Here is a 15,658-nt window from a genome sequence, read left to right on the forward strand (position 1 = left end):
GTCTATAACTAGTTTCTTATAAAAAAATATGAGGTACTAATTCCACCATTACAAAAATAAAATAAAATGATTTCACATTTTACACAAACTACATTTCTTTTATTAATAAAAATCATAATAATGACAACAGAAATCAAATATAAGACTATGATCATATGACCAGAACTCGTACACATTTTACACTCAATTTCATATACTAAGATAACCAACACCATATGAATGAAAACTCCAACGACAATGAATATACAATGTGAACATTACAACTAACATAAATGATGCATGCTTGGTTACAAGTATGCATTCAAGATTTAGTGGATGCTTCTAAGGAACGCACGTAGTTGATGCCAAAGCTGAAATATTCAACCACGGTTTCCCTTGGTGGAATGCAATCTTTGATAGGTGGAGTCTGAATGAAGTTGTGGCTCCATGCATGAAGAGATGGGAACCTCTCAGCAGTGAGTAGTTCAATCTCTCCAAGCTCTTCTAGGACATTGAGCCAATGAGACATCCACCCAACTACAATGTCAAGATAACCAATCTTCTCCCCACCAAAATACTTTTTCCCTTCAATTTCCTTCTCAATAAATGCAAGTGACTCTAGTGCAGCATCTATGGCTTTCTCCTTCTCTTCTCCTTGGGCCACAGTGGCTCCCCATACACCAAACACACACTGTTTCCAAGAAAATAAGCTTATATCATTGAGCTTGATGTATATATTTCTTGTAAAATCATGCATGCAAGAAAAAGGCTACAAGCCTAATCAAAATATAATAGAATGACATTAGAATATCAGCAACATCACATGTAAGAAAAATAAGTTATATTTAAGTGTTTAATTTACATGATTTTGTATGCTTTTGAAAGTGTTATGGTAAGAGTTTAAATAGAAAAGACATGAAGTGGTTCATTGAGGACAATATAAAACTCATAATTAAGTTAAAAAAATAAAGCATCACTGGTCTATGATTATAACTTGATTTTTTTTACATAAATGATTTTTAATTAAATTTACAAACAATAAAAAATTATATAGACTTTAAAATATTTAATTATGAGAATTGGAAAAATCTTAACTTCTAACTGTATTTAGTGCTACTAAATTGTGCAATAATTTTTCATAATGTTGAGTTGTAACCAAACAATTACTAGCTTAAGGTTGTGGTAAAGCCAGTGACTTCTCATGGGAAATAAGGTCCAAACTCCAAACATACATCAGTAAAGGCAGTGAAGGAGAATCTCTTACATAAAGTATATATAACACCTATAATAAATCAAAATTTAAGATTCTTTTAAAACAGGTTTAATCATCTTTTAAAACTGGTTTTAAAACAGGTTTCTAGTGACTACAATTTTATAAATTTTATGTTCTAATTCCTATAGTTAATAGTGTTATATTTTAATTCATGTATATATCATTTTTTTTAAAATTTTTTTTAGTCTATGTAGTTTCATAAATTTCACCTTTTAAGTCCAATAATAATAAATGATAGAGACTAAAAAGAAGCAAAATTAATGTGAGTGTTTTAAGAATAAGTCTTGATATTCTACACCAAATTTCAACAATCCAATTATTAAATTAAAATTTTATAATAAATAGATAAATCAACAAATTTTTATCATATTTTAAAATTATTTGATACTTTGATATATTAATTTAAATCAATGATTATTTATAAAAATATATTTTACGTTAGTTAAAATTTGTGTAACAAATTATAAATAATTTTCAGATCTTACAAAAATTTATAAACTTATGTATCCATGAAAATTTTTCAATTCAATTATTAGATCATTTAAATTTAATATAAATAATAAGTTATTGAATATAATAATTCCACCGACACTTATTTTTAGGATAAGTGGTTATAAGAAATCAGATTATTTTCATTCTAGCACAACAAGCTTGGGAGTACATCCAATGGGAAGCTTACACACACACATAGACCAGCCACACAACTAAACACAACATAGAAATAGAAAATAGCAGAAGTACAATAGGAGTCTATCTCCAGTAAGCATCCAGAGTAGATCTAGATCTCAACTAAAAAAGAGTCGCCGGTTTGTTTTCTTGGCAGGTTATCCTCACGGTAAGTTCCTCTATATATATTAATCCAAATGAAATATTTTAACTATAAAGACAAAAAATAAAGTTTATAAAGCTACAAAGATTAAAAAAAAGTAATTAAACCTTAAAATTAAGATCAACTTTGTGTTATGCTTTTGATTGGTTTGGGCTACAAACACCCACACAACACAAGAATTGCTACAAAGAAACAAGTACATATATTGAGGATCATAGTGTGTGTTTGTGGGTACCTTGTCATCAATAAACTTGGCCCAGAAACGAGCCTGTGCCCTCTCATAAGGGTCTAGTGGTAGCAAAGGGTTCTCCTTCCATGTCTCATCTATGTATTCAAGGATCACAAGTGATTCAGCAATTGGGTTGTCATGGTGTAGGAGCACTGGGACTTTCTTGTGGGCTGGGTTAGACTGAAGAAGCAAAGGACTCTTATTTGCCAAGTCTTCTTTTAAGTACTCATATTCCACACCCTTTATCCTTAAAGCCCATTCAATCCTTGCACAAGGGAAGCTTTGAGGTGTAGCAATCACCTTCACTTCTCCCATTCTTTTGCTAAATCTTCAAGACCCTTGAGTTTAATCTGATTCAAGTGCCTCATCCTTTATGTTTTGTACCTTTTATACTGATTCTCTTGCAGCCATGTCAGACATGGTAAGGAATTTTTTATTATTTATTATTATTATTATTATTATTTTAAGTAAACATCCACTTCAGTGTATGAATTTGGAAGGTTTCCTCTTATTAATTCTTAAAACTCATATCGGGAAAAACTCAAGTCTCACGTTGATTAGAGATTAGGCAATTGAATAGTATATAAGTGGAAAACAACCTTCACTTTACAAGCCGATTTTGTAGGGTTGAGTTAGGCTTAATCCACTATTCTAACATGGTATCAGAGTCATTTAGATCCACTTTAAATGGACCATCGTATTGAGGAAAACTCAAGTCCCGCCAATCCTAGATCATTAAAAAAGGGTCACACGTGAGGGGGTGTATTGAGAAAAACTTAAGTCCCGCCAATCCTAGATTATTAAAAAAGGGCCACACGTGAGGAGATTAAGCAATTGAATAGTATATAAGTGGAAAGCAACCCTCACTTTACAAGTCGGTTTTGTAGGGTTGAGTTAGGCTTAATCCACTATTCTAAAAATTCAGAAATTGTTAAATAAGTATCTAAAATATCAAATAAAATTTAATTAGTTACTCATTTTATTCCAGAATATATCTCAACATTATCACTTTAGTCTTTTTTAAGTTTTGAATTGAAATAATTATTAAGTTATATTTTCAGGGACTTATTTAATAATTTCTTAAACGATGAACTAATATGACATCTTCTAAATTCTAGGACCAAATCAGTTTTTAGTTATTTTATTTTATTGAAAAAAAAAATGAATGTTCTCATTAGCTCAGTCAAACAAAATTATCGTAATATAATCTAAATTTTTAAGGCTGACTTGGTGACACGTATTCCACCTTTGTCTAAGAGAAAAGACTTATATATTGAGTAATTGTCTAAAATTGATCATGTATCGTTGAATTTTTATAAAGTTTGACTAGGTAGTTGAAGATTATATATATATATATATATATATATATATATATATATATATGAACAGCAAAGAATATATTGTCTCATATTTATCTAGTTTAACCGAAAGAATCAATCCATCTTAGGTTAGGTGGTTAAAATTGCAAAGAAATGGTCACTGATATTATATATAAAAATATAAAATGCATGTTTGATTAGGTAGTTGAATACGCTAAACGTATGAAATCAGGTTTCCCACTAGTTTTAAGATAAAAGGATTTTGTTGTTAATATGACAATATCTTTCAAAATCAAGGACTAAAACAGATGTTTACTCATAATTACGAGATAGTATACTATTGTGCATGAATAATTTTAAAAATATTCAATAAAAGTTGTTCATTACAATCCATAATTATTTTGCAAATATCAGCTTCAATTTTCTATGACAGCAAACTTGGACAACTAAATGAAGAATACAATAGAGAAAGATGTATATGATTTTAGATATGTATTATGTACCCAATAGTAAGTAGCAACATTTTCTCATCTCCAAAACCATGAAGAAAATTTTCTTCAAAATGTATATATAAAATGGTCAGGAAAAAAAAAAAAAAAGCACTCCATTCATGTACGTGAAGATTTGCAAGATGTGAAGGACCAGACATGAAATAAACTTGGTTTTCTCCCCCATACTTCATGGTGACTTCAGCAAATCATGCATTGAACCGGATTGTACATCTTACTGTGAAAACAAAGCCTATTTGTATTTTCACTCTAGCGTCGTTGTTGATAACTTGCATTGTTTGCATTGGTGCTACTAGTTGCACCATAATAAGAAGAGCAAAAGGAAATGCTTTCCTTGTGAGGCTCATTCTGATTGGAGCATATATCCATAATTCCTGTTCTTTGCTTTGGTGTGCTAATAGACCTCATCTTTGCTTTGCTGGATTCAGTAACAGCCATGTAAGTGGGAAAAACTGGAGAATTTGTCACTGAACTCTCATCCCCATTTGAGCTTCTTTTTACAACAGAAAATGATTTCCTTGGAATTGAAATCTTTGGACTTAACCCTTCTTCTTGAAATTCCTTTTTTAGAAAGTTTGAAGGAAGAGTTGGTTTATAAAGCACATCCCAATCACATGTTTCTTTATGTAGCCACTCTCCAAGTGTACGACAACTCTCTCTTTCAAAGTCCATGTTGTGTACACATTCTTCCATTATTTGGGGATTTTTTCTCTCCTAGAAAAGATAAATGCATGGCTATTATTAGACACATGGCATTATAAATACTGTCCTAGGAAATATAAGAAAATAATAGACAGGGAAACTCAGGAAAAAATACCTAGCTTTAGTGGCTACTAGCTAGCTAGTAGTAATGTTTGAAAAGGTAGGTTCTTTTTTTCAGATTACTTGACTTTTTCTTTTATCTTTTCTTTATTTTGTTTCTTTCTCTCTCCATTTCTTTTTGAGTAAAGATGCTGAGATATAATAATATCAAATCAAATTTAGTTTAGTGTTACCCTTTGTGAAGAAGAGTATTGCTTCATGCGCTCTCTTTTGACCATGGCCTCTTGTTTTCTAAACCATATAGCTTCAATGTCTTCTCTTGAAAACAAGCTACAATCCCATGTTCTATGATTATGACATTCAGACTGCAAAAATATTCTTGAGTGGTTAGCCAAGGGAATTGCTTAAACTCAATGTCATTGGTGACTTTATATATTGGCTTATGTTATCAAAAGTCAACACTATTCATTATTCAACCTAACTAACAAATACACCAAGTCAACTAAATTAGGAGGGGAATAAGTTTGAGGCAGGGAATAAGGAAATTTACAAAACTTGCAATTGAACCACTAACAAAGAAGTATGAAATTCAAATCAATGTTTCATTAATTTCTTTATTCATTTCCTAAATCTTTTGAGTTATGTTTCTCATATTTTTCTCTTCTACTTATATAAATGTTACACACTTTACCTTCAGTTCCTTCTCTTCTAACTTTTTCTTTTGCTTTGGACTTTGCTTGATCTTTTCAGCAGTATGGCTGCTTCTTTCCAAAATTTCCATCTGATTTCTTGCATTGGAGTGAAAATTCTGCAGAGTGTTTGACACTTGGCGTCTCACAGCTTGACCACGTATTAGGGCTTGCAGTCTTATAACTCCCTTCAATGCTCTCAATGCTTTCCTAGCCTGTTACATTTCCAGTTTAGAGCGAGTTTAGAATTGTTTAACTCATTGCTGAGTCCACTAAACCACTTTGGTTTGAGTGAATACATTTGAGAACAGAGAATCAAAACTGAAGTTCACAAGTCACAAGACAAATTCTCCATGGAAAAAGAAAAAGTAAATTAGGCCCAATTAAAAAAGCATCATTCCAATACCTCTTTATATGATATAACAGAATATTTGGTTTGCAAATTTTGTAAGTTCTGAAACCAACCTTAACTAGAAACGCTACAAAGAAATAATAGAAATGCATTTGGAAGCAAAAGATAAATTAATACTAATTAATAACTAGACACAATCACCCTTTTTCATTCAGTTCATCCATATGTTATCACCTAAATGGAAAATTATGTTACTAGAAGGAATAGAAAAAAAGGCCGTCCAAAATTGAAATGATTTTTCTCTTAACTACTAGTACTATCCCTTTGATTAATTCATCTATGTAAATCCCTTGCAAACTGCTAATCTAAAATTTGGAACATTATGAAAATAGAGTATGAACAAACTTAGCAACAGTTCCTAAGGTTTGATTAATGTTATCTTTCAATCAGAATTGGAGTTTTATTCAGTGATCAACACAGAATAAAGATGCACTCACAAGATGTGCACGATACGCGCTTTGAATCTTGATGGCAGCTAAACTTCTGTCTCCCTTGGAAAGATATGAGTAAGAACGAGAAGCACCTGTGAGCTTGACAACCTCAGCAGCAGCATGTGCAGCAGCAACTGCAGCCTCAGCAGCTGCTGCTGTAGCAATAGCCACTGTCAAAGCATGCTTTCTCTGCTCTGCACTTGCTTCAATCAATGCCCTGTTTGGAGCTGTGATTGTAGGATACTGTTTCTGCTTGATCCTTCCAAAACTCCACCCCCATCTCCTTGGCTTCTGAGATTACACCAACGAAATGTTAACCAAAACTAGTACTTACTATCATTAGATGATTCTGAAGTTTGTAAAATATGAAGGGCATGTTCGGATAAACTTTACCAAAAACATTTCTAGGGGAGAAAAATAGAAAGAAAACAGAAGATGGATTTCTCTATAAGTTAAAATTAACTTATGCATAAGCTAAAAATAAGATTTTGGAGAAGTTAACACGAGGGAGTTTCTATAAATTAGCATATGCATAAGTTGATTTTAACTTAAGAAGAAATTCATTTAATTCTTTCTTCCTATTTTCTCTCATAAAAATGCTTTTCTAGAAGTTTATCAAAACAGACCCAAAATCATGCATTATTGGACACCCCTTACATTGTTGTCCTTTGATTCAGAAGTGAATAGCCTTTTCACCCATCCAAACCAGCTCTTCCTCTTTGCCATGAAGATTTATGACATCATTCAAACCGAATTGTTCAGACAACATTTCTGTTCCTCAAGCACATCCTATATTTGATCTAGAAGAAAGAGAGGGAGAAAAGGTAGTAAGAGTCAAATTCAGAGATTTTAATATACATATTTCATAATTCCTAATAAATAAATAATATGCTCTAGTCATCTCCATTGTATTTTATTTTCTCGACTAGCTGTTCCATTCATTTGTCAACATAAAAGAAACCTACCCCTACAAGGACCAAGAGTACCGATAAACTTTTCTTTTTAACTATCACTATTGGCTCAATAGGACTGAAATATAACCTGAACAGTAAACATATTTTAAATACTTAAGAAAAACACCACATAATATAAAGTGCATTCATTCCACTCAAGAGAATATGTTTCAAGCATAGTCATATGAGTACCAAAAAGTTAGGCCACTTGAAGAAACTAACCTTTTCATAAAACATGAAGAAACAGGATGGCTTAGTTATCCAAGACAGAGAAAATAGTGATTCTAAGGAGACGAAATCCCACTGACATTGATTCACACCCTTATGATGTTTCAAAAAATTTTGTAAATTGATGATTCCCCAAGTGAGATTCTTTGTCCTTTGGGGTGGGGTGTGTCGCAAAATTCGTTGCTTGGTATCAATGTGTTTTGACACTAAGCGCCCTATGTATATATATAAGGAGGAACACTAGCCATACTTTATCATATACACTTTTTCTAACAACTAACATTTCATTTACTCAAAATCACAAATTCTGTACATATTGTATTTCATTTAATAAGTTTTTCTTTGAATTAGTGTTAAAATTTTTTAAAATTTGTGATTTTCAACCGATATAAAAAATAAAAGAGAAAGTATTAATTAGAGATTGTTGGTAATTTTATTTATTTATTTATTATGTATAATATATGGTCATTGGTCATAATAGTGTGAGAGGGGAGTGCATTGGGAAAGGCATAAGGAAGACTCTTGTAATGATGTGGGCAATGGATTAGGGTCCTTAGAAGACTTGTGGTTACTCAAAAGGCAAACTCCATTCAACTCCATGGGGTCTTTCTTGTCTCTCTTCTATTGCACTTGTCAATTTTATCAAATGCTACGGTCCATTTCAAATGTTTGGTTTCGTCAAACTTACTAAATTGACCATTTGGTTTCATTTTCTACCACCCGGTCCCTCCGGAAGGGGCATGGGGACTGGCTATGGCAGTTAGAACTGAAAATGAAATGCCAAATGGGGACACTTTGAATTGTTAAATAAATGAAGGGAAAATAATTTGTATAACATCACTTTATGATAAAGTTTAGATATAAACTAATAGGCAATGCTATAACCTTGAAGTTGGGTAGTCTTTCTTTCATTGGACCTTTTGAATTTAGAAAGTGTAATAAGGTGAGTAATTGAAGGTACAAACTACAAATTAATAAATTTTATTAATTTATTAATTAATAAAATTTATTAATCATAAGATAAATTTTGTAAAATTATTATTGTCTTTCATTTATTTATTAACTTTTTTAATCTGTATAAAATATTCTAAGAAGATACTTATAAAAAAATAGATAAAATATTTTAATTTTATAATTTTACACCACATATTAATTTGCCACTTAATATTTAACATGTTAACATCATAATAATGTAATAAAATGTCATGTTGATATGGACGTGTTGATGTAACAATATTATAAAATAACTTAAATTATACTTTTAATATTTTATAACATTCATTGTAAAATTTTGATCTTTTATATTTTCAATTTCATAATTTTATTCATCTAATTTTATAAAAATTTACAATTTTGATGTATACACCACTTGTTCTTTTGTGAGCTCGTTTCAAAGATTAAAAGGTAACTAACATCGTATAAACATTCATTTGGATTCTTAAGAAAGTCTATCCTCTTCGATTCCAATTAGTTGAGAAATTTGGACATTGAACATCAATGTCACACTCAGATTTTAAAGATTTGGATTAGTATTAACAGAACTAGAAGCTAGATAATCCTTTTTCCCCCAAACTTTTATTAAAGAAAAGGAAATGTTATGATCAAATTTTCATTTTTACATAAAGAAAATTATGATGGTCACAACCAAATGAAGCGTGAAAACATAGACACTCTCTTAAGAAATATGGCAACTAAATGCTTTACCCCTTTTTCCTTTGGTTACATAAATGATTCTCATTAAAATGTGTGGTCTTAGGACCAACACGAGTTCCCATCATTAATTATTTTATTTATCTAACACAAACATGCCATCTGTGTTTATCACATATCACCTTTATAATTGTTCGGACCCATCCTTAGGTTCTTTTTCGAATTGTCATAGTTTAATTGTAACATAAAAGTGTCGCTTTATGCCTAAGCATGAAATTCTTTTCTTGTAACTCAAAACATTGAAATTTCTTTGTCCAATGCTTATCAATTCATATTCATAATGAGCTAGCTCTGACAGTCTGAATTATGTGGAACACGACTATTTGGAGTTTTGTAAGCTTTCCAACTTTTATTTTTTTATTTTATTTTTTATGTTAATGGTTTAAAGTGTTGATCGATTTTATAAATAACTAATATATGTTAGAGAATTCAACTAATTGTGTTTAGTGAAATGTTTTTTTTAAGAATAAAACTTAAGTATAGTTGGTATTATTTCTTTAATGAATTCTGTAATGTATTTAATGTAAATATCATTAATATACATATAGAGTTAATCACTTATATACTGTCAGTGTAAAAAAAATTTTACACTGACAACTAATCAGATCTATTATTAGTATCATGTCATTTGTTTATTTAATTAAATTAAAATAAAAAAGGTACTAGCAACAAATTTGATCAGTGTAAAAAACTTTACACTGACAATATATAAATGATTAACTCATACATATAAGTATATTATGAAAGTTTTGATTAAAAAATAACACCGACTACATATTTAAACAACTTTACGTAAGTTTTTTTTTTTTAATTCAAAAAACTCGAACATAATATCTTAATTAAGAAGATCAAGTATACATGGATCAAAAAAACTTATCAATGTAAGATTGTAAGCTTTCTGCTTTCAATCATAGGCTTGGATATCATAACTGATGCTTTCGGTTGAGGGGGCATTTTCTACTCGCATTAATTTGTGGAAGGGGTTAAAACTCATGTAATTTGAGAAATAATATTAATAGCACGTACGTGAGAGTGACCTATCAAATACAATTAATGACGAATTATCATGCAATGTTTGACACATCAATCAACTTAATTTATCAGAACCACCATGGCAACCTGTTACATAGAAACAGTAAAATTGATTAGTGGCCTGAGAACAGTTAGTTACATAGAAAAATGTTGGCGTACTACATGTTTTGACTTTTCAAAATTTGTCATGACATGTGCATATTTTTTTTACACAAATTGGTCCCAATGTACTTGATGTGAGCACGTTTTTGACTTGAGAATTGAGAATTTAAAAGCCTGATCATGGTGGTCCGTGCCCTCAAATAAAAGTCACGAATGCTCATAATTAATTCTAATAAAACCCTTTTTCTTTTCCACGAGTTATCTCTAACAAAATGAGAAGAAGAAGAAGAAGAAAAAAAAGTGTCTTTGGTGTTGTTTCACTGTCCCAACAAGGTATTCATAATAATAAGAAAAGTCTAGCAAACTTTGCTTTACATATGTTATAGCTGCTGAGTTGTGCGTTTCTTTGTACTGGGACAGATCAAACATGTTAATTGAACCAGAAAAGCATTCCCTCATTAATGCAATGGCTTCATTCTTAGTTAAAGTTGATCAATTATATCATTTCGTAATAACAATAATATCTAGTAGCTTTCGCAGCTTATTTTGGACTATTATTATCTAGTAAAGTTCATTGAACTCTCCAAATTATATTCTCATCACGCATTTCATATAGGTCTTGGTTTAAGAAAAACTTTGCTTTTTGCATTATTCTCTCAGGCCTGATATAAGTATGGATCATGGCAATGAACTTTGCTTCAGCTCTCATAATGAAAGTATGCATATAAAAAGGATCAAAGTGTACATGGGTCAACCAATCATATTCGGTCAAAAGAAAATTGACAACATAAGTATGTTGGATAATAAAATCAATGGCCACACATTCTAGCAACTTCTCTGGCTCTTGGGAGTCATACGTTGTTATAAACACGACCCGTTGTAAAATAAGAAAGGAAATTAAAGAGAGAGAGAGAGAGTAGTATGTTAGAATTTTTTTAAAAAAAATCATAATATATCTTTGTTAGACTTTGTTATATCTATTAGTGTGAATTTAGATTCATTTGCGTGTCAACCTATTTGAACCATCGAATTAAGATTAAAATGCTTATATTTTGTATCAATAAATCAGACATAAAATATGCATTTGAGATTTGACTTATTTAGGCGAGGGTGATATATATATCCTCATAATGATTGGTGATTAAATTTTTTATTATAAATTAAAAAAATTATCAGTATTAATACAATTTTACTAAAATAATTCTACTCTTTTAATAAATATATTATTTTATTTATAATGATTGAATAATTTATAAATAGATAAATTAGGAAAAGTTTTAATATAACATTAAAAAGTGAGATCATTAAAATGTTTTTTAAATGTTAAAATTGCAACCAATTAAGAAAGGGGAGTTATACGAAATAAAATTTTACCAATGATTTTTAAAGTGGTCATGACAAAAATTACAATTGAATAAAAATATATATATAAGAGAAAAATCAAATATTATCACAGACACGTATAATAGTTTTATACTCTTTAACATTGCCCTATTTAAAAAATAGTTCTAGGTATTATCATTAATTTCTTATTAATACTATAGTATTTTATATTGTATTTTTAAAAGGTAAGAGTTTCATTAGGACATATCCTTCTACTCTTAAGCATTATAAACAAAGGTTTTTAAACAAATAGTAAAATAATAATAATAATAATAATAATAATAATAATAATGTTGTAAAAGGATTCATAAGTTCACCAAATGAAAATTATTTAAATAAAAGATAAGTTATTTTTAGCATAAATCCAAAAACAAGACACAAATTGTCCTTTATATCAAATTTCTAACATAAAACAATAAGCTAAAATAATTTTTTTCTATAACTAATAAAAACATAAAAACTCTCAATGTCCCGATATCACACTACCAGAGTAAGAACCCAAAACAACCCTTGAAATATTAAGCTTCTAATCTCTCATGCCCGACTTCATATACCTACTTTACTCTTGTAATAGCGACCAATCCATACAAAACAACAAACAATACAAATACAAAGGAGTGAAAATATATTTTGTCCATGTATAACAAATAAGGTATAAGGATAGCACTAAAAAAGACATACATCATAATTAAGTTTCATACATTCATTTATATTCATATCCAACATCCAAGGAAACACTCATCACAATAACATCAATCCCTCTATATTTATTCATCATCAACAATAATCATTCATGTAATCAATTTCAATTATAATATAAAGATATGTACAAAAGCATGTGTTTAACTCTATATGCATGTGATATCAATCTTTTCCTCATTATCAACTCAAGGTAACCTAGGAGCCATGAAATGGAATTACCACACACTAAGTGACTCACTCAATCTATAACACCCCGTTTTTCATACAGTACAATATAAGTATTTTATTAGTAATTTTGACATTTTATTTTCTAATAATAGGAGCTTTTTAATATTTATTTAATTATTTAATATATTTTGGAATATAATATAAGGTATTTCATTAAAGGTTTTATTTAAATGTTTTATTTAATTAATTAAGAGGGAAATGAACTAGTAACTAAGGTTAAGTCTTTTAACTAAAAGAGGGTTTAGGGAAGGTTAAATTTTAAAAGAAGAGTTTTGACCAATTTTACGCATTTTTCCCTATTTACATACACTTTCTTCTGTTGCGCTTAGAGCTTGGAGATCAAGAGCAAGGAGGGAAACATCCCGAAGTTGATCATAATTCATCCTTTTCTGCTAATTAAGTTAAGGGAGGAGTGAGAAATCTCACTTTGGGTGTAGATTTGTACGTCAGGTAGTGGGATTGACCCCCTAATCCTGTGTATGTTGTATGCCTATGTATAAGAGATTTTCCTAAATGCATCTGTTTTGCCTCTTATTCACGTTCCCAATGACATGAATTGTTTGAATGTATGATTAATTATATATTTTGGATTATAATTGTATGATTTGTGGTTCCCATCAAAAACTCTAATGCAATTGTTGTAATAGTTTGGTGAATATATTGGTTTATATGTGCAAATTGAGTAGTGTGGAGTGTTAATGGCATGTTATAGAACATTTTTACCGATTGAATTGTGTATTTTGGTGATTTGGTGTGTGACTAGTAATTTTGCATTTTTCTATTGTCCATGTTGCTTCTGATACAATGTCGGACACCACTTGAGCCGTGTCGGGCGTTGTAAAGGTTGAGAGCAAAGTTTTGTCTTGGGGTCTTTCTCGTCAAGCATGGGATGACCCCCATTAACTACGGAAGCTCTAAGGGTTCCCTAAATCCTAAAGATTGGAGATCAATCCTTGGGGATAACTCGATTTGGAAGTCCCAGTCCTATCCTCGTGTGCATGGGATGTATCTTGCGCATCTTAGTTATCTCAACCAAAACCTGGTAATATATCCTCCTAGTGAGAGTGCGTAAAGGGTGTGACCTGACATGTACTCCTAGACTGTTCTACGTGTATTGCCAGTGACTATGTACAAGTGTGATGTTTTTATTGGTGTCACATGCATGATAATAGATAGTTCATATCCATTGCATAATGCATTATAATGTATTTATTATTATTATTATGCTATGATTGAATAACTATGATGATAGTGTTTATCCGTGTATGCTATAACTTGTTGTATGTCTTGTTTTTGTTTGGTTATTTAGTTTGCATTCTTGCACCATAAGCCAAAATGAGGTATTTCTCACTCTCTTTTCTTTCGTGTTGTTGCTCATGTGTTTGTTGTAGATGATCATCAACATGGTATTGAGGATGTTGGAGACAAGGCCTAGTCCACAATGATGGGTTGTGCTCTAATAGGACATTTGACATCGGGGCATAGTTAGGAATAGCTAGGATTTAATTCATGTTATTTAATTTGAGTAATTTGATTTTAGTTCCCCTATAATTTTGTTGATTCCTTTAAGTCTAGTTTTATGTTAATAATGTGATTCTCTCTACTTGTATGGATTTTGAGTTTATTTATTATATCAAGGTTATTCAGTTTTATATTATTTATATGTTATGGTATGCAAGGTAGAGGGTATTACACAATCCACTCTTAACTAAAGGGTATATACTAGAATCAAGTCAATGCATTACAATCGGTTATGGTTACCTCACACTCCTGTTAGAGGCTACCTACCATAACACAAGGTAGAGGACCATAGAGACCTTCTTGCATAGATTCACACTACCTTGCAAACAAAATATGAATGTATGGACTCTATACAACAATACCACACCATAATAAATGCAATGTTCAATTGGTGATTTTCCAAATCCCAGAGTTTGGATTTTTCCACAACATACTAAGCTTTGCTTGGATCTCTTCATTGTTAGTTACATCCTAGACTTATACATCTCATCAACAAGACCACCATCAACATCACCTCATAAATCATGTTGACATCAACGCCATCTCGTACACATATCATCACTATGCATCCTCATTATTCGTTCATCACATATTATATAACATTCATCATTATAACATCATTATAATAATATCTCCACCATAACATCATTATCATTGAACCTTAAACATCATCGTCACACATCACAACATTATACATTACCATTACTTAAACTCTCATCATCATCAATTATTATTGTCTCACATATTGTCATTCACCAATGATTCAAATGTTGCACACAACATTCTTAATCCAAACACCAATATTTCACATCATATCATGCATAATCATCTCATATCACATACAAGCATTTAAATAATAAAATAACTCACCATTACAACTCACAAATTATTTCTTCTTATGTTAAGTTTCTATGACATTGTGTGCTCTAAATGCGATATCTAGAGTTATACTTATGCTATCAAGTTAATCTTAATTTTTTATTAGAAAGTTAAGATAATTATCTACAACTTCTATGTTGATTTCAATAGTTGATTTTACTATCCATTATTTTTAAAAATTACAAAACTTTCATATTTAAGCCTAAATTTGACAACTTGACTTTCGCTCACTAATTTGACCATAACTTGAGTTTTAGACCTCCTTTTTAAGTTATTCTAGTGCCATTAGATAGATAATATCCAAGGCTACAAATCTTATGCATGACATGAAACTTAATTAACTTGTAAGGCTTACAAGTTACAAATGTTACTTTTTGCGTACATAATGTTAGGTTCATCTTGTTACTCACATAACTCGGTCAATTCTTAACATTTCTATCTGATTATTGAGTCTAAACCCATTAATTACATAATAAAAAGACTAAGAT

At 30.4% G+C, this 15,658-nt stretch overlaps 2 protein-coding genes and 1 long non-coding RNA gene across 5 annotated transcripts; 1 reads left to right on the forward strand and 2 right to left on the reverse strand.

Annotated features, from left to right (window-relative positions):
• Nucleotides 1-77: 77 nt before the first annotated feature.
• On the reverse strand, nucleotides 78-2,687 carry LOC109788127 (putative glutathione S-transferase). The gene is made up of 2 exons (XM_020346793.3): nucleotides 2,317-2,687; nucleotides 78-670 (listed from the first exon to the last, which is right to left on the reverse strand). The coding sequence occupies exons 1-2, from the start codon at nucleotides 2,623-2,625 to the stop codon at nucleotides 302-304; spliced, it is 678 nt and encodes a 225-aa protein (XP_020202382.1). The 5' UTR covers nucleotides 2,626-2,687; the 3' UTR covers nucleotides 78-301.
• LOC145949723 (uncharacterized) lies at nucleotides 1,905-5,994 on the forward strand. Its single transcript, XR_014428151.1, has 2 exons — nucleotides 1,905-2,087; nucleotides 5,651-5,994. It is a non-coding gene; the product is annotated as an uncharacterized LOC145949723 (long non-coding RNA).
• Nucleotides 3,965-7,818, reverse strand: LOC109788108 (protein IQ-DOMAIN 12). 3 transcript variants are annotated; one of them, XM_020346770.3, is made up of 6 exons: nucleotides 7,608-7,817; nucleotides 7,090-7,232; nucleotides 6,439-6,723; nucleotides 5,592-5,804; nucleotides 5,134-5,265; nucleotides 3,965-4,852 (listed from the first exon to the last, which is right to left on the reverse strand). In XM_020346770.3, the coding sequence occupies exons 2-6, from the start codon at nucleotides 7,156-7,158 to the stop codon at nucleotides 4,388-4,390; spliced, it is 1,164 nt and encodes a 387-aa protein (XP_020202359.2). In that variant the 5' UTR covers nucleotides 7,159-7,232; nucleotides 7,608-7,817; the 3' UTR covers nucleotides 3,965-4,387. The 3 variants fall into 3 exon arrangements, with proteins under 3 accessions (XP_020202359.2, XP_082916686.1, XP_082916687.1); XM_083060560.1 differs by lacking the exon at nucleotides 7,608-7,817 and adding an exon at nucleotides 7,398-7,415; XM_083060561.1 differs by lacking the exon at nucleotides 5,134-5,265 and having other exon boundaries at nucleotides 7,608-7,818.
• Nucleotides 7,819-15,658: the final 7,840 nt, after the last annotated feature.

This window comes from Cajanus cajan, chromosome 7 (assembly GCF_000230855.2).
Source record: "Cajanus cajan strain Asha chromosome 7, NIPB_CcT2T_4, whole genome shotgun sequence".
NCBI classification, from domain to species: domain Eukaryota; kingdom Viridiplantae; phylum Streptophyta; class Magnoliopsida; order Fabales; family Fabaceae; genus Cajanus; species Cajanus cajan.